Raw genomic sequence first — 23185 nt, forward strand, 5'->3', positions numbered from 1 at the left:
CGGCAAAAAATGTGTGTGGTGCAAAACCACTTTAAAAAGAACAAAACACGGAGCAAAAAAAACTGTGTGAACATACCCTTAAAGAAAGACTTTTAGGTCTCTTTTGTATCCACTCGTGAAGGCTGAAAAAACTGTTAAAAAAACTACATTGCATAAATCAACAGTACAAGCAAATATGAGGAACTTTGTAATATATTAGTGAAAAATGACTTTCTCCATTCATCAGGCCTCTCCTATCTGTTCATTTACTCTGAATTTACTGCTTTCTCAGTCTGATCTTAGACAAGATATACTCTCAGCTCACTGTGGAAGCCGGTTACAGCTGCCCATAGAAGTCTATAAAGAGGGGAGGGAGCAGAGTAAGAGTGGCAGAGAGACACAGACGCTGCAGCAGCTTCCAGAATGTCATTTATCTCACCACTTCTGTATTCACAGCTGCACTCGTCATTACTGTTGTATAATGTCCTCCATGATGCTGATGTTTCTATATATGTGATAAATAGAAGAGGAGAATCCTGCTATCCGATCTCTCTGTTTGCAGTATATAGAATACATAATCGCAGTTAGGCTCTGCCCGCTATCTCAGAGATAACTGAGAATTAGAGAGAGAGACTGCAGAGGGGAAAACTGCTAAATAATGCAGAATACAAGTCATAATGTCCAGAAATCGTGTTATTTCTCATATACTCACACACGACCGCTTATTCTAAAAAGTAATCTCATAGTGTAGGTATGCTCTAAAGAAAGGACTTTGTTCTCTTTGTTTTACCTGTGTGTATTTTCTATGTGGCTCTAATATGAAAGGAAGTATTTCTACCCTATTTTACTATTTTATTACACCAAAAAATGTATTACTTTGAAATCTAAAATGCGATTTCCTTAAATCTAATTGTTTGTTGCTGGTATGTTTGTAACTTTTCCTATTCATTTTATTCTCTCTCTCTGAAGCGTGCTGCTCTTGGACCAAATGTTACCAGGATCACCTTAGAATCATTTCTCGCTTGGAAGAAAAGAAAGAGGCAAGATCGAATAGTAAAAGCTGAAGAGGAAATGGAAAGGAGAATGGCAGATTTTAAAGCAGGAAAATCCTTGGGGGTATTTTATTTTTATTGAATTTGTAGTTTTCAGCTGTTTCTGCATTGTCCAAAGATTGCTGAAATAGTTGACCTTTATTTTCCCCTTCCTAGATCAGCGGTCGTGAGGTATTTGAATTTAGACCTGAGCTTGTGGATGACGACGATGAAGAGGCAGATGACACGCAATACATGGCTGAGAGAGAGGACGACGAAGATGTAAGCTTTAATGCATATGCCTTCTATGTTTTATGCTATGCTTCTATAAGCGTATAACTCTGATTTCAGTTATGACTTTTTTTTGCATTTGTCCATACTGGGCTTAAAGAGGCTCTGTCACCAGATTCTCAAATCCCTATCTCCTATTGCATGTGATCGGCGCTGCAATGTAGATAACAGTAATGATTGTGTTTTTTAAAAACGTTCATTTTTGGCCAAGTTATGAGCTATTTTATTTATTTATATATATATATATATATATCTATATATATATATACAAAATCATCCAGCCTGGATGTCATGTGTATTCAGAATCCTGACACTTCTGAATCTTTTCTGTGAGATTCCAGAAAGCCACGCCTAATCTCGCGAGATTACGGAGGTAAACGAGATTTCGTTTCCCTTGCTGGAAATCTCACAGAAAAGAGTCAGAAGTGTCAGGATTCTGAATACACATGACGTCCAGGCTGGATGATCATGTGTATTCATTATCAGGACACTTGATTAATGTTAATCTCTGTGTATGTGGCTGCACATCTCTGCTGTGTAAATGAATGGAGAGGAGTGTATGACGCTGACTGGTCACTGCTTGGTCAGCGTCATACACGTAAACACGCCCAGTTAAAAACGCAATACACGCCCAGTTGGACATAACGAAAAAAAAACGCCCAATTGTCCATTTCAAAGCTCATTTGCATATATATAAAATAGCTCATAACTTGGCCAAAAATGAACGTTTAAAAAAAAACAAAAAACTTTACTGTTCTCTACATTGCAGCGCCGATCACATGCAATAGGAGATAGGGGTTTGAGAATCTGGTGACAGAGCCTCTTTAAAGGATTGTGTTTAGTCTTATCATGTGTGATCTTGTTTCTGGAGCCATTATATCTAATTCTATAATGTGTGATGCTCTCTGCTGAGATGCTTTTTCTAAGCACTATAGGCAGTGTATCTGTCCTATCCAGAACATGCTCAGCTCTACTACATCCCATAGATTTGGCTTCACTACATCTGACATTCATTACTACTACATCTGACAGGAAGCACACTGCGGTTTACTGCATCACTAGTACAAATGTACGCAGCACAACGGATTGCGTGTCCTGTCAGATGTAATAGTGATGTAGCAGGACACACACGCAGCTCTGCTACATCACTATCCGATATAGCAGAGCTTAGTACATGTCCTGTTACATCTGACAGGATACGCTTTGCTGAATCTTGTAAACTCGACACAACTACATATGACATAGTAAGTTTTACTGCATCTGATATACGCAGTTCTGCAATATATTACCATACTTGACAACTCTTCCGGAATACCTGGAAAACTCGCGTAAATGTGGCGATCTGCGGGACTCTGGGAAGAGCCAGCAAACCTCTCGGGTGCTCCAAATAATTGACTCTCCCCATACCTGCGCTTCCCTCCGCTCCCACTGTGTCTGGAAGTGCAGGAACGGTGAGAGATGGGTAGCTGAACATCTCGCTTGGGGTCTGTAAATGGGGGCGCTTTGGTTTGGGGTCTGATGTTGAGTGACTACCATTTTCACTGTCATGTCAGTCCCCTTGTGCTTGTCAGCCAGGATTTCTCGAGTCTAGAACACATAATCAGCCAATAATACCATAATACAAGACAAGGGATACATAGTTATACAGCCCTGCTTTTCAGTATAACTAGGAAAGCTGAGTGACGACCCTATATGGTAACTATATTATTGAGATTGTACATCCATTTGTTGTCACCCAAGTTTTCCAGAAGCATATATACACTCTAACTAAGCACCTCACGACTTAATTTTTCCAATCTACAACATTTTGGGATAAGTGCCTAGATTTATCTCCCTTTGACACTGCATTGCTAATTCTAGACTTTTTCTCCTTCATTTGTTTTTTTTTTTTTAACACCTCACCATCTTTATCTAGGCCTACCAAGAGAACAGTAGAGCTGTCATTTCAATCCCAAATCTACTATAATGAGATTAAATTGCAGCCAGTAGTAAACTGACAATAGTCTACCCTGCCATTTAGGAGGTTTAATCCTTCATGTTCACTGCTTGAAAAGTACGACATACTGTAGTTAATTTTAATCGCATATTACTGCCAAAATTGAAAAAAGAAAAAAAAAAAGGCAAAATTAAAAAAAAAAAAAAAAGAAAAAATATTTCTAGGAATATTGAGTTAGAAAAAATACCCCTGTCTGACGGTAGTGTCCCTTTTAAGCGTTACTCAGTTCTTATTGAAATCAATAGGCTGTATATGCAATACAGGACATTTCCTCCAGAATGAGATGCTCTTGGTAACCACTCTCCACTCTGGCCCAGACATGAGGATCCCACTATTAAAGGTCCTTTTACACTGGCTAATTATCGGGCAAAGGTGTGTAAACAGGGCAACCATCAGCTGATGAACGAGCAAATGCTGAATAATGAAACTATTATCGTTGTCGGCAGCACAGGGGTGTAAACAAGGATGCGTTGCAGAAGTGATAAAAATTCATGGGGACGAGCGATCCGAGTAACAATCGCTCGTCCCCATACTAGCTCCTTGTGAAAGTAGCAAACAAGCGCCGATCAACGAGGCGTTTCATTGATCGTTGCTCGTTTACATTGCCCACGTTGGTCCGTGTAATTTCACCCTAAGGGTATGTTCACACTGCTGATTTTCGGCCGTTTTTCAGGCCGAAAAATTGGAGGCAGATGGCCTCCAAACATCTGCCCATTTATTTCAATTGGAAAAACTACGTACTGTTCCGATGGGCAGTTTTTTTTTTTTGCGGCCGTTTTGAAAAATGGCCGCGTAAAAAAAACGGCCGCGAAAAGTGCAGGTCAATTTTTGGGACGTTTTTGGAGCTGTTTTTCATAGACTATTGAAAACCGCTCCAAAAACGGCTGTAAAAAACGCCACGCAAAATGCGAGTGGCTTAAAAAAATGTGTGAGGGTATGTTCACACGATAGCAGGCATTTACGGTCGAAATGACAGACTGTTTTCAGAAGAAAACAGCTGCGTCGTTTCAGCCGTAAATGCTCCTCCTCGTAATATACGAGTCGTCTGTGACGCTCGTATATCTTGAGCTGCTCTTCATTGAGTTCAATGAAGAACGGCTCAAATTACGTTGCAAAGAAGTGCCCTGCACTTCTTTGCCGAGGCAGTCAATTTACGCGTCGTCGTTTGACAGCTGTCAAGCGACGACACGTAAATTACAGGTCGTCTGCACAATACGTCGGCAAACCCATTCAAATGAATGGGCAGATGTTTGCCGACGTATTGTAGCCCTATTTTCAGACGTAAAACGAGGCATAATAATAATACGCCTCGTTTACGTCTGAAAATAGGTCGTGTGAACCCAGCCTGACAATCAGGAGCTGTTTTCCCTTTAAAACAGCTCTGTATTTTCAGAAGTTTTTGACTCCGTGTGTGAACATACCCTCACTCAGATTACCCTAAGACCAGGGCTACACCTAGCTTATTGTAGTGCTACTGATTAATTTTAACTATTGAGTAACAGCTGCAGTCCCAATATTGCATGCAACTCAGCTGTAGCTCAATAGTTAAAATCAATCAGTAGCACTACAAAAAGTCTAGATGTAGCCCTGGCCTTAAAGGGTATATGAAAATGGGTTTTCAACCTATTTTAAAAAGAGAGGTCTGCATATACTGGAGCTTTCAATATCCACCAACAGGTTTTTGTTTTTTTTAACCAAATAAATGTAGTATTTATGGTATAGGGTTGGAGCATATATTTATTTTTATTTTTTTAAATTTAAGGAAAAACTACAAAGAATCTCACTTCACCCTTTACTCACTGGGATCCATTTGTATTTTTCACAAAGTGTAACTAAACTTTCAACGAACTTCTGACGAGTCAGAAGTTTTGATCGGTGGGGGTCCGAGCAATGAGACTTCCACCGATTGCTAAAACTAAGCTGCAGAAGCGACCTTCACCTGAGAGCTTCTGCCGCTTCGTTTTAGTGATCGGTGAGGGTCTCCGTGCCCGGACTCCCACCTATCAAAACTTCTGACATGGCACTATGTCAAAAGTTTGAACGTTTAGTTACCCTGTAAAGGGAAGGTGTCACGGGAAAAAATTTTATGTTTTGGATTTTAGTATGTTATTAAAATAAATTTTATTTATTTGTGTTTTACGTTTTTCTTTTTTCTGACTTTTACTTCTCTATGGGGGCTGCCATTTTTTTTTTTTTTCATCTCTGTGTCGATTATCGACACATACAGAGATGGAATACGGCACATACATCTCCATAGTGAATGCGAACGGAAGCCGTTCCATTCACTATAGTGTACGCCGTCTGTGTGGGAACGGCGCATGCGCCGCTCCCACATAGTCCATATTGAAGGTCTTCGGCAGTGCGACATCCGGCGCCATTTTCATGTGGACTGGAAGCCGCGGCCGGACAGTAAGATGACTACTTACGGTCGCGGCTTCCGTCCATATATTCCGAAGCAAGGACTAGGAGCGGAGGCGGCGGCAGGAGCAGGTAAGTCATGTTTGTGTATGTTCGTGTTAGGGTATGTTCACACGCTGAGCCAAAAACCTCTGAAAATACAGAGCTGTTTTCACCTGATTTTCAGATGTTTTTTGAGCAACTCGCGTTTTTCGCGGCGTTTTCCCTGCGTTTTTTTCGGTCGTTTTTGGAGCTGTTTTGAGTAGTCTATGAGAAAACGGCTCCAAAAACGTCCCAAGAAGTGTCCTGCAGAAGCCATGACTAAGGACGCTGCATGCGTCAGAAACGCGTAGGCACCGCTCACACTGCCATTAATCCTACGATCTACTTGAGAATATCTATTTGTAACGCTACCTGTTTTTATATTTATTTTCATTAAAACTTGGAAATAGTTTCCGATTTTAAACAAACCTCAAGGACACAGCGCTGGATCCATCTCTTTGTTTTTCCCTGTATTTCATGCGTGTGCCGACACGAGGATCCGTGTGCAAGTCTACACATGCGATAAGGTGAGCTGGAGGAATCCTCCCAAACTGTTTTTCCTTATGAATAATAGGCAGGGTTCCGGCAGTGTGCGGGGTTTGGGATTCCCAAGCCAGGCTTTGGCCGAAGCTACATAAGGGTGGCAGCGGCAGTAATATTCCCGTGGGCATAGCCGGAAGTTCTGAGTCGCCTGCTATGACGCGGCCGCATCTCATTTGACGGTTGCTTGTTGCGGTGATGGACCTACCGCGTTGTGACGGAATTCCAGAAATGTCCCAGGGTAATGTGAGTCTCACCCTTGTGGTAAGGGTTACGACTCCGTATGTAAGTACAACTTACTTTACCTGCCTTTTGTTTTCTCTAGGATAAAGAATCCTCTCCGAGACAAACTGATAAAACGAAGGTTAAAAAATGTGCGACTTGTGGGAAAAAATTATTAGTCACATAAGAAATAATTGTGTCAAGACTATCGCAAAACAACTAAAAGAGGAACAACCAACGTTTATGTCTGAACTTAGGGCTATGATTCGCGAAGAAGTGAGTCAGTCGGTAGCCTCCCTCGCCCCTCCTCAAGAAACTCCGTCACACTCCTGGGCAAAAAAGTCTAGGACTCAAGTGGAACAAAAATGGTGCTGCCATCTCAGGGGTCTGACACTGAGCAGGAGTGTTATTATTTATCAGACGGTGAGTTAGAAGGAGAGGAACTCTTGCATTCAGCCTCATCTACTCTGAAGAGATTTTTTTTTTTCTCCTGAGATGTCCGATACCTTAATACGGGAAACCATGGATATTCCCAAAGAAGACCAACCCCATACCATCCAGGATGAGATGTTTGGAGGCCTGACTGAGAGGAAGATAAAGATTTTTCCTGTAAATGAGAATCTCAAGAAAATGGTAACGATGATGGAATGGGAGGATTCAGAAAAAAGACTTCATCTCAAGAAAATTTAAAAACAGACTTCTCTTTGATCCAGAGAACACTAAACCTTGGGATGAGATCCCAAAAGTGGATATTCTAGTAACTAGGGTTGCTTAAAAAAACGCAATTCCCTTTGAAGATTCATCTCCGTTAAAGGACCCCATGGACCGGAAGGCAGACGGGCTTCTGAAAAGAGCTTGGGAATCTTCATCCGCTTTAATTTCTACAAATATTGCGGCCACATCTGTAGCAAGATCGATGTTATATGGTTAAACTAACTGGGGACCCATTTAATGATGAAAACATCAAAAGTAGACCTATTAGAATCTCTACCCTTACTAAAAATGGCAACCGGATTCTTGGTAGACGCAACAGCTGAATCCATTAGATTTGCTGCCAGGAATGGGGCTCTCTCAAATGCTGTTAGAGCATTATGGCTCAAGATGTGGTCAGGAGACACGAAGTCCAAGAACAAACTATGTTCTATCCCATTTACAGGATCTCTGATGTCCTGGTCCTCTCCAGGATAACATGCTGGAGAGCGCAACGGATAGAAAAAAGGGGTTTCCAGAAGAGAAAACTAAAAAGCCCCTTCAATTTCGTAAGTTTCGCCAACAGGGGGAAGCAACCTTACAGAACTGCAGAGGGAAAGGGAAGTCCGGTCGCTGGAGTTACCCCAAGGGGGGGGAATTGGTCGAGGATAACTCCTTAACCCCAATAGCTCATTTCAGCCCTCAAAAGAATGATGCCATGAGTGTGGGGGGAAGACTCCTACATTTTTATTCCAACTGGACCAGAGTAAACCAGAACCCTTGGGTTCTACAGATTATAGAAGAAGGGTACAAAATAGATTTCTCCATTCCTCCAGAGAAATTTCTAATAACCAAGTACCGATCAAGAGATCTTCATCAAATCCTTATCCTGGACATCTAGAAACTGATAAAATTAAAATCAATTATTCCAGTTCCCCACAACGAAAGATTCAAGGGCTACTGTTCGAAAATCTTCTTGGTCAAGAAGCCAAACTGTTCTTACAGGACGATAATCAACCTGAAGTTACTGAATAAATGGGTGAAATATCGCAAGTTCAAAATGGAGTCTAGACTATTCCTCTAATAAGGGAAGAAGCGTCAATGTGTACAATCGATTTAAAGAATGCATACTATCACGTCCTTATCCACCCCGCTTACCAGAGATTCCTCAGATTTGCGATTCAGAACGGTCCTTCCGTTCTCCACTTCCAATTTGTCTGTCTCCCCTTCGGCGTTTCCTCCGCCTCTGGAATTAAAAAAAAATAATTTATGGCAGAGATTGACATACTTAAGAAGTCAAAGCATAGTGATTATCCCATATTTAGACGATTGCCTGTTGACCGCAGATACTCCATCTATCCTAAACAGCCATCGGCTAGAGGTTCTTTCCGTACTACAGGAATTGGGATGGATAATCAACTTCGAGAAGTGAAGTCTTCCTCCCCAAAAACAGAAGGTCGTCTTAGGAGTGCTGCTAGACTCCTCCCTTCAATATTCCTTCCACCCAAGGGAGAAATAAATACTTCTACTGACAGAAGTGAGGAAATTTTGGGGAAAGAGCACCTGTTCTATAAGGGAAGGAATGTGGATATTTGGATTGATGACCTCTTGCATCCAATCCATTCCATGGGGTCCATTTCACTCCAGACCCTTACAGAATCTGATCCTGTCCCAGTGGGATCGAAAACAGGACTCCTTGAATTCAGATTTCCAAAACCGTGAAGTCATCTCTCCACTGGTGGTTCTGCCTAAACAACATGAGCAAGTGGGTCCCCTGGAGAACTTCTAATGTAGTAATTACCACAGATGCCAGCAAACAGGGCTGGGGGTCGGTTATCCAAGACAGGCATTTTCAAGGCGTATGGCCTGTTCAGATGAAGACCATGTTCTCAAACGTCCGAGAACTAAAAGCTGTATGGGAGACATTCGTAAGAGCTTCACCCAACATAAAAGGGATGCACGTAAGAATATTATCGGACAACATAACGGCAGTGTCCTTTCTTCGCCATCAGGGGGGGACAAGACACACTCATCTTCAGGCCCTCTCAGGACATTTCCTTCTGCCCAACTGAAAATTTGTGCAATCTGTCTCCGCGGTCCACCTAAAAGGAAGTCTGCTGATAGGTTCTCTGTGCCTAAGTCGGTAAAAAGTAGACCCCGGAGAATTGTCCCTGAACAGGGAAATTTTTCTGTTCTTAACCCGAAGGTGGGGTTATCCACAAATAGACCTATTTGCCACAAGGATAAACTCCCAGGTAGAAACATTCTTCTCCCTAAATTTCAGACAACCTGCTGGGGGTAGATGCATTATCTCAACCCTGGGACATGGATCTGGCCTATGCCTTTCCTCCGTTTCCGCTAATACCAGTGGTATTAAGGAAAATACAGGAAGATTTAACAAAACGTATCATTCTTCCCTATTGGCCAAAAAGAAGCTGGTTTCCAATCCTAAAGTACCTAGCATTGGAAGACCCTATCATGCTCCCAGTCAAGAACAATCTTCTCTCCCAGGGTCCCTTATTCTTTCAAGGAATAGAAACTCTGAAGTTGTCAGCCTGGATCCTGAAAGTCAGATCTTGAGAAACCATGGTTTGTCAGACGAGGTAATTTCAACTATCTTATTAAGCCATAAAGAAGTTGCATCGAAAATCTATCAAAAAATTTGGAAGAAATTCTGTTCCTGGTATGGAGATCCGGGACCAGACCCCTTTCTTCCCAACATCGCTAAGATCCTAGATTTCTTGCAATCCGGATTCAAAAAAGGGCCTAGCCCGAGTACCTTTTTAAAAGTGCAGATTTCAGCGCCTTAAATTTTTTTTTAATACTCCTTTAGCTGAACATAGGTGGATCAGAATATTCACTCAAACCGTTTCTGAGATTGAAACCTTCCCTTAAGAAATCAGCACCTACCTGGGATTTGAATGTAGTATTAACGGCTCTTTGCGTTTCCCCCCTTTGAGCCGCGCGACACGATTAATATGCATTTTTTAACTCTAAAAAAAAGCTGCATTTTTAGTCGCTATTGCATCAGCAAGAAGGATTGGAGAAATCCAATCTGTCATAGAACCCTACAAAAAAGTTCAAAAAAACAAGATTATTCTAAAATTAGATCCTTCCTGTATTACGAAAGTATCTACTGTCTTCCATAGAGACCAAGGAATAATTCTACCTTCCTTTTGTCCAGATCCTAAAGACCAACAAGAAGAAAAATTCCATTGCCTGGATGTCAGACGAACAATTCTTCAGTATCTGGATAGAACCTCCTCTTGAAAAAAATCTCTAGCGAAATGGGTAAAAACTATCATACAAGAAACCTACAAGTCCCAAGGATTATGTTCCCCACAAGGCATTAAAGCCCATTCAACGAGGGCCAGTTTCGGCATCCTGGGCAGAAAGAGAAGCCTCTATGGACCAAATCTGCAGAGCTGCCACCTGGTCAAGCCATCATACGTGTTGCAAACATTATAGGCTAGATGTTCTGTCAGATACGGATTTCAATTTTGGACGGAAAGTCCTCCAATCCGTAGTCCCGCCCTGAGCATTATAATTTGGTATTGCTCCTGTGGTGCTGTCATGAGGGATGTACTGGAAAGTAGGAATTAGACCTACCGGTAATTGTGTTTCCAGGAATCCATCATGACCGCACCTTTACATTCCCTCCCTTTATTGAAATTCTGATTTGTGCAAATAACATGTCCGTTATTATCCCTAGAAATAAAATGGGGTTCCATCCATCCTGGTGTAGTAATTGAAAAACACTGGCAAGTGGGTGGTGGGAGGGTCTTTTTAACCTCTGTCTTCCTGTTCTTTTGGAGGTCAATAGGGCAACCTCCTGTGGTGCTGTCATGATGGATTCCTGGAAATACAATTACCGGTAGGTCGAATTCCTACTTTTTCTTGGATTCCTTGGAAGTAGAATTTCATTATTCTGAACACCTAGGCCTTTTTATTTGTTTCTCAAGAGTCCACTCACCGTGCAAGTCAAATTTTTCATTATCAATACCAACGAACTGTATTCGAGAAGTAAATATAGAGTTTTAGCATCTATGACAGGGATCCAATATAAAGAGTGAAAAAAGAATGAACAGTCAATGGAATAGGGAAAAATTAGTTCCTTTCTAATGTGGAGAGGTCTCCGTTTTGGGCTTTGATAAGAGAGAAGATCTGTAAGCAATTTCTGCAGGACACTCTTAGGCAGTTAAAGTGGGTGACCCATCAGAGACAAGCCCTTTAACATCTGATTTTGCTGGATGAAGTTGCCGTCACTTGATGATTTCTCTTGGCCACACAAGGGGAAATGTAATATTACATGACAGCCATAGTAATGCGTGTCCCAAGTCTGACAGAGTGCCGTTGCTTGTTAGCTGTTCCCTACACCACTGGCTCATAGAGCGGTGTTCCGAGCCATTTACACCCTTCTCTGGTGTCCATATAACCTAATAGGGCATATGGCTAGGGTTTGTCTTGATGGGACAATGACCTTTAATATTCTACCGCATGCTCGATGATTAACCTCTTCACGCGCTGCTCCGCAATAGTACGTCCTGCAGAGTGGTTAGTTCCCGAATCCAGACGTACTATTGCGGAGTAGTTCCGGGCGCACACTGTCCTAACGGACAGTGTCCAGGAACCGGGAGGTCAGCTGTCCCTGACAGCTGACACTCCAGCCTTGCCGGTCAGCGGACCATCGCTGCTGATTTAGGCAATTAACCCAATAAATGCGGCGACGGATTGCCGTCGCCGCATTTAAGTGGTTTGAAGCACATCGGCAGCCCCCACTAAGTGATCGTGGGGGCTACCGATGCTTGTCACGGCAATCGGAGGTCAGACAATGACCTCCGGGTTGCCATGTACGGAAGCCTCGGAGGAGCAGCCCCTGGCCGGTCCTCCGAGGCTTCCTGTCAGTGTGACTGTCACGTCACAATGACAGTTAGAGTACATTACACTACGTGTGTAGTGTAATGTACTCTAGCAGCGATCAAAGCTGCAAGTCTAAGTGTCCCCTAGTGGGACAAGTGAAAAAAGTAAAAAAAAGATAATAAAAATGTTTTAAAAAAAGTGTAAAAATAAAAGTTAGAAGTTATTTAAACAAACACTGCATTTTTTTCCTATAATAAGTCTTTCATTATAGGAAAAAAAAGAACACGTTAAAAAAAGTACACATCTGGTATCACCGCGTTCGTAACGACCCCAACTATAAAACTATAATGTTATTTTTCCCGCACGATGAACACCCCAAAAAAATCAATAAAAAAACGACACCAGAATCGCTATTTTTTGGTCACCACCCCTCCCAAAATAGAGAATAAAAAGTGATCAAAAAGTTGCATGTACCTGAAAATAATACCGATAAAAACTACAACCCGTCCCGCAAAAAACAAGCTCTTACACAGCTTTTTTGACTGAAAAATAAAAAAGTTACGGCTCTCAGAATATGGTGACACAGAAAATAAATTATTTTGTAAAAAAGTGATTTTATTGCGCAAACGCTGCAAAACATAAAAAAACCTATATACATATGGTATCGCCGTAATCGTACCGACCCGCAGAATAAAATATAATGCTCATTTATAGTGCATGGTAAACGCCGCAAAAAAATAAACTAAAAAACATTGTCAGAATTGCTTGTTTTTGGTCACCCGGCTTGCAAATGTAATAAAATGTGATCAAAAAAATCGCATGTGCCTAAAAATGGTACCAATGAAAAGTACAGATTGTCCCGCAACAAATAAGCCCTCACACAGCTCCGGTGGTGAAAAAATAAAGTTCTGGCTCCCAGGAATATGGCGATGCAAAATGTGCAGTGTTTTCTAAAAGCGGATAAGATCCGACACCATTTATCAGTGCGACACCGGCCACATATCTATGAATTATTATTTATTTACCGCATTTTTATACCCTCTTATTATGCTCTGATGTTCTCCGCACAGATTACATATGCCCCCACATTATAAACTGAAATACCAGCAAAACCCCAAACAGAAAAACTACCAAGGAAAATCTGCGCTCCAAAAGCAAAATGGCGTTCCCTCCCTTCTGAGCCCTGCAGCGTGCCCAAACAGCAGTTTGTGCCCACATATATGGCATCGCCATACCCGGGAGAACCCGCTTAACGCATTATGAGGTATTTGTCTTCAGGGGCACAAACTGGGCACGACATATGCACTAAAATGCCATATCAGTGGAAAATTGCAATATTCACACCATCCGCTGTGCATTAACCCCTTTGCGCACTATGACTTAAAGAGGCTCTGTCACCAGATTTTGCAACCCCTATCTGCTATTGCAGCAGATAGGCGCTGCAATGTAGATTACAGTAACGTTTTTATTTTTAAAAAACGAGCATTTTTGGCCAAGTTATGACCATTTTTGTAATTATGCAAATGAGGCTTGCAAAAGTCCAAGTGGGTGTGTTTAAAGTAAAAGTCCAAGTGGGCGTGTATTAGGTGCGTACATCGGGGCGTTTTTAATACTTTCACTAGCTGGGCGCTCTGATGAGAAGTAACATCCTCTTCTCTTCTCTTCAGAACGCCCAGCTTCTGACAGTGCAGATCTGTGACGTCACTCACAGGTCCTGCATCGTGACGGCCACATCGGCAGCAGAGGCTACAGTTGATTCTGCAGCAGCATCAGCGTTTGCAGGTAAGATCGACTTACCTGCAAACGCTGTTGCTGCTGCAGAATCAACTAGATTTGCATTTTTACAGACTACTTCTGATAAATTTAGCAAAAAACCTGTGCGGTCAAAATGCTAACTATACACCTAGATAAATTCCTTGAGGGGTGTAGTTTCCAAAATGGGGTAACTTTTGGGGTGTTTCCACTGTTTTGGTACCACAAGACCTCTTCAAACCTGACAAGGTGCCTAAAATATATTCTGAAAAAAAGGCCCAAAATCCACTGGGTGCTCCTTTTGCTTCTGAGGCCAGTGCTTCAGTCCTTTATCACACTAGGGCCACATGTGGGATATTTCTAAAAACTGCAGAATCTGGGCAATAAATATTGAGTTTCACTTCTCTGGTAAAACCTTCTGTGTTACAAAAAAAAATGTATTAGAAATGAATTTCGGCAAAAAAAATAAAATTTGTAAATTTCACCTCTACTTTGCTTTAATTCCTGTGAAACGCCTAAAGGGTTAAAACACTTTGTGTATGCTGATTCGAATACCTTGAGGGGTGCAGTTTTCAAAATGGGGTGACTTCTGGGGATTTTCTAATATATAAGGCCCTAAAAGCCACCTCAGAACTGAACTGGTCCTTGAAAAAATAGCCTTTTGAAATTTTCTTTAAAATATGAGAAATTGCTGCTAAAGTTCTAAGCCTTGTAACGTCCTAGAAAAACAAAACACGTTATAAAGTAACACCACATAAAGTAACACATGTCAGATTTTAAAAAATTGGCTGGGTCCTGAAGGCCAAAACATGCTGGGTCCTGAAGGGGTTAAAGCAAATCCGTCAAAGCGCAGCATAAAACAGTGACCGACACTAGGAGTTCAGTGGACTGTTACTTAGTAATGTTCTGTCGTTTGGGAACATTTACACTTTATAGTTGAAGCGTGTGTCAGGCGATGGAGGGCTTGAGCCCAATTATATTTATATATTCATGCTCTTCCTCCAGCCGCTGATTGACACGTTTCTCTCTATTATTGTGAATAGGGAGAAATGTGTCAGTCAGCGGCTGGAGGGTCGGGGGGGAGTGTGAATACATAAATATCGTAGCCTATATCAAAGCCCTTCATTGCTTGAGGTGCGCTGCTACTATAAAGTGTAAAATCAGACTGCTGAGATCAGCGTGTCGATCACTATTTTATTGTGATCTCCGATAGGGCAGCATAAATATCTAACAGATTCGATTTAATGACACACCACTTAATTACCTAAATGAACACTAAGTTTTCAAACAACTTCTGTTAATCAAATAGTATACCTGTTCTAGATAAACTTTGTACTTTATGCATGGATAAAACAACATTTTGTGTGAAGTTGCTGCCACTAGGTGTCTCCTCCTGTAATCTGCTGTCCACCCCCTGTTGTCAAGCACATTCTGTCCCTGGTTACAGAGCAGTATAGACGGACTGCAGAAAGTGGGGGGGGGGGGTGTGGTCTCTTCAATGCCCGCCTATTGAAGTCTATGGAGACGAGAGGGAGGAGCAGGAGGGAGTATGCTACTGCTCCCCCCCCCCCCTCCATAAATTTGTATGGGTAGTGTGTCTGTTGCTGAGTGGAAAAGACAGGCAGACAAAAGTGCTGCAGCAGCTTCAAGGTAATTTACATGTCATCCCAGTGCTGGTTTCTCAGCTACACTGCTCATTACTGATGCATAATCTCTTCCGTGTGTGTGTGTGTATATGTATGTATGTATGTATGTATGTATGTATGTGTGTGTGTGTATGTGTATATATATATATATATATATATATATATATATGTATGTATGTGTTTGGAAGATCGGAATAGGAGAGCAGGATTCTTGCGTTCAGTGTATAGAAGACATGATAGAAGATGGGCTCCACCTACTTGCTCAGATTCAGGGAAACTGCTAAAAAAATAAAAATAATGCAGAATACAAGTACTATAATGGCCAGAAATAATGTTATTCTTTATGTACACACACGACCGCTTATTCGGAAGGGTCACCTGAAATGTTAAGTATTCTTTAACATTAACTCATAAAATTGTAGTCCTGAGTAAATATATTTAATATCTCAGTATTCTATTCCGCTTTAGAAGAAAAGTAAAGCTGGAGAAAATGAACTAAAATGTTAAGGATAATACTTTGGTGAGATGCTTTGATTTTTTGGTTTTTCATTCGTTGAAATCTGATTCCAATCCGTGAAAGAAGTTAGTTTGTCTTGGTTATTTCATGCTTCTCATTAAATGTATTTCCATTTCAACAGTCTGACACATCTGATGTTCAAGATATTGACCTGAGTCGGTTTGTTCTAAAAGATGTTGATGAAACTGGCATTACAGTAGCAAGCCATGAGCGTTTCAGTACATATGTCACATCAACATATAAAGATGGTAAGTTAGCAATTCTTCTTCTTATAATATTTAACAATTTGTAAGTGATACAGGATAGGTGATAAATGTATGATTGCTGGGGTACCCACTGCTGGGACCCCCACCTGTCACTAGTGTCTGGCCATCTCTTTCAATGCAGTACAGCATTCTCTGTATACACACACACACACTGAGTCACCAAGGGGCTGCTTAGAATTCTATTAAAGAGGCTCTGTCACCAGATTTTCAAACCCCTATCTCCTATTGCAGCAGATCGGCGCTGCAATGTAGATTACAGTAACGTTTTTGTTTTTTTTCAGAAACGAGCATTTTTGACAGTTATGACCATTTTTATATTTATGCAAATTAGCCTTTCTTAAGTACAACTGGGCGTGTTTAAAGTTGAGTACAAGTGGGCGTGTATTGTGTGTGTAACATCTGAGCGTTTTTACTTGTTTTACTAGCTGGGCGTTGTGAATGGAAGTGTATGATATTGACGAATCAGCATCATCCACTTCTCTTAGTTAACACCCAGCTTCTGGCAGTGCACAGACACACAGCGTGTTCTCGAGAGATCACGCTGTGACGTCACTTCCTGCCCCAGGTCCTGCATCGTGTCGGACGAGCGAGGACACATCGGCACCAGGCGACAGAGGCTACATCGACTTACCTGCAAACGCCGATGCTGCTGCAGAATCAACTGTAGCCTCTGTCGCCTGTAATCTACATTGCAGCGCCGATCTGCTGCAATACGAGATAGGGGTTTTAAAATCTGGTGACAGAGCCTCTTTAAGTAGAATTATGGTCTCTAAACACAGGCAAATGTAAATTGTATGGGAACGAACGATCGTTTAATACTATCGCTACTTCGATCATTCGGTCTCCATATTGTTTACATAATGTTAGCAGCATATCCTCGGTTTACACATGGATATGTGCTGCCGACAGTGATAATATTCCCTTACGCACATTACAGCACCTTGAGAGATTGGCTCCAATCCAAAACAGGAAACCTCCAGGAATGTTTTAACCCCCTAACGCATTATCTTGTAACTGTACGTGATAAGAGTTAAGGGGAAGTATGGAGCGCACTCACGGGCTTATCGTGCTCCATACACAGCGGGTGACGGCTGTGTAATACAGCTGACACCTCACTGCAACAGGCGGAATCAAAGATCACTTTGTTCCGCCCATCCACCTCAGTTTCTGTTCTTGAGACATACTAGAAATGTTCGCTTTCTCTATGATCTACCACACATCCCTCCAGAACCTCCATACCCAAAACTTATCCCTAGGCTCATAGGAGAATTCCTGGGGGCTAAAGTCTCCTGCAGGAGCTGCTGGTTTTAAGCCTGAAATTATCCCCTTTTCTCACCCCCTCATGGAAGAATTTCATGGTATCCTCCTTCGCCAATGGTGTAGAAGAAGATGTTATTACGCCCTCTCTGAGCAGTATGCTGAAGTTCCCTGCCGTTCAGTGGATGCCCAGGGCCTGTACTTTTCTCCATATTCTCCCTGCTCTAGTGTATTACGCTTTTTACCCTTTCACCTATGACTGCACCCCTGGAGAGACGTCCCATCCGCTGGACAGGAAACCTGGAGGATATAAAAATGGACACACCTCTCCACACACCCAGTCATGTTTCCTGTCCTCCGGATGGAAGAATTGTCCTGAGGAAAAGCACTTCTCCCGGGGTTGCAGACCCCCTAGCAAGGTCTCACCTTATTCCACTAGGGGTGCTCTGGATGGTATGTCTCCTTTGGAGGGAGCAACCTTGAGTCTGGTACAGGTACTCCCTCCTCTCCCGGTCCATCGCCTTCCTCCTGCTGCAGCAAAAGGAGGTGGTTTAAGGCCCACACTGTGGGCCTTCCTCTGGCGGGGGGCGGATTCCCGGGGTCCCGTTCGGCTCTGCCGGACCATGCCCAGCGTTGGCGGCTTACTGGCACTTCCGGTGGCCGCGACGCGTCACTTCCGGGCGGTGATGCATCCAACACTCCAGGGGCGGTGACCCACGTGGGGGGCGGTGTTCCGGTGACCCACGTGGGGAGGAGGGGCTCCAGTGTCCGGAGCCGAAGGCCTCCCAGCCAATCCATGGCCTATTTAGGCCAGAAACAACGGGAGCTTCGGTCTCCAGTCGTCTTCCTCCATTATGGAAACGCCAGGAGAAGTGCCAGGACGCACTGACCGCTCGGATGCCAAGTCCTCCAGTCTGGTACTTGTGGACGCCAGGAATATGGGGTAAGATAAAAAAAAACCTCTTCCTTACCTAATACTGTTCCCTTTCTCTTGTACATATGTTTAGGCCAGGGATTGTCCTAGGAAAAAACAGGATAAGGCTCATAAGGAATGTGCGATATGTAAAAAGAAACTCGCATCATCCTATAACAAAAGGCTCTGTCAAATGTTTAGACAACATCATCTCAGAAGAGTCTACAAACTTAGCCACAAGTATCAAGGATATTGTAAGGGCTGAAGTTAGGAACTCACAATAAAGTAAACATGTTGGTTATACTGCACAGAGAACGCAGTTAGCCCCTTAACGACCGCCAATACGCCTCTTCACGGTGGCCGTTAAAGGGAATGTGTCGCTAATGAAACATTTTTTTTTTAAGTGTAGTTACTTATTTCTATTAGATTTTTTACGTTTTTTGCTGTTTTTTTTTTTTTTCCGTATGGTGGAAAGTATTAAAAATTAAATAATAATTTGACATGTTTTCCAATGTTGGCCACCAGGGGGAGCACTTCCCAGAATTACAGCAAGGTGAATAAGGCAAAGCAACCTGACTCACTGCTGCTGTAAATGTGGGAGGGAACCTCACCCCCCCCCCCCCCTCTCACAAGCCAGGAAAAGGTGTCCGGCAGCCATTTGGGTGTGATTCTGCAGCTGGAAGAAGTTATAGGACACACCAAAAGGCTAAGGGTATGTTCACACGCTTACTAAAGAAAGGGAAACCAGCTCCTGATTTTCAGCCATTTTTTAATCAAACTCGCGTTTTTTAACGGCCGTTTTTGGAGCTTTTTTTCTATAAAGTCAATGAAAACAGCTCCAAAAACGTCCCAAGAAGTGATGTGCACTTCATTTTGGTTGGGCGTCTTTTTACATGCCGTTTTTGGAAAACTACCACGGAAAAAACGCCCTGTCGGAACAGAACGCCGTATTTCCCATTGAAACCAATGGGCAGATGCTTGTAGGCGTTCTGCTTCCGATTTTTCAGCTGAAAAGATTGTGTGTGAACATACCCTTAGGGTATGTGCACACGCTAACTGCATTTACGTCTGAAATGACGGAGCTGTTTTCAGGAGAAAACAGCTCCGTCATTTCAGACGTAATTGCTCGTACTCGCGTTTTGCGAGGCGTCAATTACGGCCGTAATTTGGAGCTGTTCTTCATTGAATTCAATGAAAAACGGCTCAAATTACGTCCCAAGAAGTATCCAGCACTTCTTTGCCGAGGCTGTTATTTTACGCGCCGTCTTTTGACAGCGACGCGTAAGATTACAGGTCGTCGGCACAGTACATCGGCAAACCCATTCAAATGAATGGGCAGATGTTTGCCGACATATTGGAGCCGTCTTTTCATGCGTAAATCGATGCGTAAAATGCCTCGTTTACGCCTGAAAATAGGTCGTGTGAACCCAGCCTTAGAATGATGAAAGTGAAGTGAATGACTTTTCAGTTGACCGGTTCACACGCCGTGTATTTGACCCGTTTTTTTTTTTTTTTTTTGCACATTTTGCGTGCAAAAAAACACAAACGCTTGATTACACTTGATTTTGTGTGTTTGGGGGATTTATGTGCGTGTGGGGGGGGGGTGCTCGCCGCTGATTCTTCAAAACAGCTGATAAGCGGCTATGAAGTATCAGCGGCGCCCGTGCACACTCCGCTCTGCCACACACACGGGAAAAGTCTTAAAGGGGTCGTCCAGGAAAACATGGCGCCGCACCTGTCCTCAGGTCGTGTGTGGTATTACAGCTCTGTCCTATTCACTTCAATGGAGGTGAACTGCAATACCAGACACAACCTGAGGACAGGTGTGGCGCTGTATCTCCAATCCGGACACCCCTTCTGTCCTGAGATGACCCGACGGGGGAGGCGGGTGTCAGAGCCACCCTCCGCCATCACTGCAGACAGAACCACACAACTACGGCATGAGGGCAGGGCTTGTCCTGAGTGCACAGTCTCTTGTTATGGACAGATTTATAGTCACATGAACCCTGTCTGATGAATCGGTAACCTAGGTCCGATCACATGACAGAGGGGGATCACCAAAAACCCTGTGCACCCTCAGCCCGTCCATCCAGCCCTTTCCTGGTTATATCTGTGTCTGGGAAAGCTGGGTGACCACCATTACCCCTCCTACTGGAGTGTGTTTAGGGATGTGACTAATGAACCTCTCACACTCCAGTAGGAGGGGTAATGGTCACCCAGCTTTCCCAGACCCCTGAACGATAAATCTCTCTAGTTGTGCTGAGACTGAGAGGTTCATTAGTCACATCCCCAAACAGTCTCAGCACAACTAGAGATTTATCGTTCAGGGATTTCACAGTACAGTTGCATCATGTGTCCTTCATACAAGGGAGGGGAGGGGGGGGCGTCGGGGGGTGGGGCAGGGGCCCGCCGTCGGGGGTCACGAGAGCGGGGGTCTGTGAGATAGAGAGTGGGACATGCAGAGACACACATCTTACCTGCAGTGCAGCTGGTCTTCAAGATGGCGCCTGCTCTCTCCTTGCAAACAGCTGCTCTGCTCTGTGTGACTCTGACCTGCGTCTGCGCAGTACAGAGCCATAGAGCAAAGTCAATGGAACGGTTCCCGTTCATTGACTCCTATGCACTATAGCTGCCGTATTCCATCTCTGTATGTGTCGTTAATCGACACATACAGAGATGAAAAACAAAATGGCAGCCCCCATAGTGAAGTAAAAGTTAGAAAAAAGAAAAAAGTAAAACACAAACACACACATAAATAAAAGATTTTATAATAAAACACTAAATGCAAATTGATATAAAAAAAATTTTTCGTGACACTCGTCCTTTTAAGGGTACCTATGCCAGAGCGCCGACATAAGCTCTGCACGGGTGTCATGTGCCGGCTAAAGCGGGTGTCGGGCAGTCTAGAAGCAATTGGCACCCTGCGATTCCAACTGCAGGGTGCCAATGGGGTGAGAGAGGGAGCTCCCCCCCCCTCCAAAACCACTTGAATTCGGCACTCGCTGTTGAGCACCGCATCTAAGTGGTTATACAGGCGAGATCGGTTTTGAAATCGATCCCACCCGTTAGTGCAGGTTTCCGGCTGTCTTTAGACCGTCCGACACCCGTTCCGGGCTTATGTCAGAGCGCTGTGAAAAGGCGGCGCTCTGGCATAAGTACCCTTAACGGCCGCCGTGAAAAGGCGTATTGGCAGTCGTTAAGAAGTTAAAGGGGTGTAGTTGGCCAAATTGGGTCACTTCTCTGGGGTTTTCACTGTACCAGTACCTCAGAGCAATGCAAAATGGTGTCAAAAAACAATTTTGGAAAATTTCCACTCCAAAAACTAAATAGCGCCATTTCCCTTTTAGACCTTTGCCGTGTGTCCAAATAGCAGTTTACAACCACATATGGGGTATTTCCTTACATAGGAGAAATTGTGTAACAAATTTTGGGGTGTCTTTTCTCCTGTATTACTTGTGGAAATGAAAAATTATGAGCTAAAGCTACATATTATTGGGGAAAAAGTTTTTTATTTTCGCGGCCCAAATCTAATAAAATCTATAAAACACCTGAGGGATCAAAATGCTCACTACACCTCTAATTTAATTCTTTGAGGGCTATAGTCTCCAAAATGGGATCACACCTGGGGAATTTCGACTATACTGGTACTTCAGGGGCTCTGCAAATGTGACATGGCCCCCAGAAACCAATTCCGAAAAATCTGCACTGCAAAATCCAAATGGTGGTCTTTCCATGGGTCCAAACAGCCGTTTATTACCACATATGGAGTATTGCTGTAATCAGGAGAAATTGCTTTACAAATGTTGGGGTGCTTTTTCTCCTTTTATTCCTTGTAAAAATTAGTTTTTCCAGAAAAAAAGTAGATTTTCATCTACACAGACCAATCCCAATAAATTCAGCAAAAAAAAGTGGGGTCAAAATGCTAACTATACCACTAGAAAAATTACTTGAGGGTTGTAGTTTCCAAAATGGGGTCACTTTTGGGGGGTTTCCACTGTTTTTCAGTCCCTCCTGTGTGCTGCAAACGCTACATGGCACCGAAAAGCATTCCAGTAAAATCTGTGCTCCAAAATCGAAATGGCACTCCTCTTCTGAGCTCTGCCATGGGTCCAAACAGCAGTTTATTACCACATATGTGGTATTTCCGTAATCGAGAGAAATTGCTTTACAAATGTTGGGGTGCCTTTTCTCCTTTATTCCTTGCAAAAATTAAATTTTTCCATAAAAAAAAGTATAATTTTTACAGACTAATTCAAATAAATCGATTTTGGGGGGTTTCCACGGTTTTGGCACCACAACACCTTTCCAAACCTGACATGGTACCTAAAATAGTGCCAAAATCCACTAGGTGCTCCTTTGCTTCTGAGGCCGGTGCTTCAGTCTATTAGCACATTAGGGCTACATGTTGGATATTTCTAAAATCTGCAGTATCTGGGCAATAAATATTGAGATGCATTTTTTGGGTAAAACCTTCTGTTGCAGAAAAAATTATTACAAATTCATTTTGGCAAAAAAAAATGAAATTTGTAAATTTCACCTAGTTTGCTTCAATTCCTGTGAAACGCCTAGAGGGTTAAAATACTTTCTGAATGCTGTTTTGAATACTTTGAGGGGTGCAGTTTTCAAAATGGGGTAATTTATGGGGGTTTCTAACCGTTTTCAAAGCCACTTCAGAACTGAACTCGTCCCTGAATATATATATTTTTTAAAATTTTATTGAAAATGTCAAATTGCTGCGAAGTTCGAAGCCTTGTAACGTCCTAGAAAAATAAAAGTACGTTAAAAA

At 42.8% G+C, this 23185-nt stretch overlaps 1 protein-coding gene across 2 annotated transcripts in view; it reads left to right on the top strand.

Annotated features, from left to right (window-relative positions):
• ZC3H15 (zinc finger CCCH-type containing 15) overlaps positions 1-23185 on the top strand; it is a 120652-nt gene that overhangs the window by 96740 nt on the left and 727 nt on the right. For both annotated transcript variants that reach the window (XM_075831281.1, XM_075831282.1), the window contains exons 7-9: positions 949-1095; positions 1188-1292; positions 16085-16211. In XM_075831281.1, coding sequence (XP_075687396.1) covers positions 949-1095; positions 1188-1292; positions 16085-16211 — 379 coding nt within the window. The remainder of the gene's footprint in view (positions 1-948; positions 1096-1187; positions 1293-16084; positions 16212-23185) is intronic.

The sequence above is a fragment of the Rhinoderma darwinii genome, chromosome 6 (assembly GCF_050947455.1).
Source record: "Rhinoderma darwinii isolate aRhiDar2 chromosome 6, aRhiDar2.hap1, whole genome shotgun sequence".
NCBI classification, from domain to species: domain Eukaryota; kingdom Metazoa; phylum Chordata; class Amphibia; order Anura; family Rhinodermatidae; genus Rhinoderma; species Rhinoderma darwinii.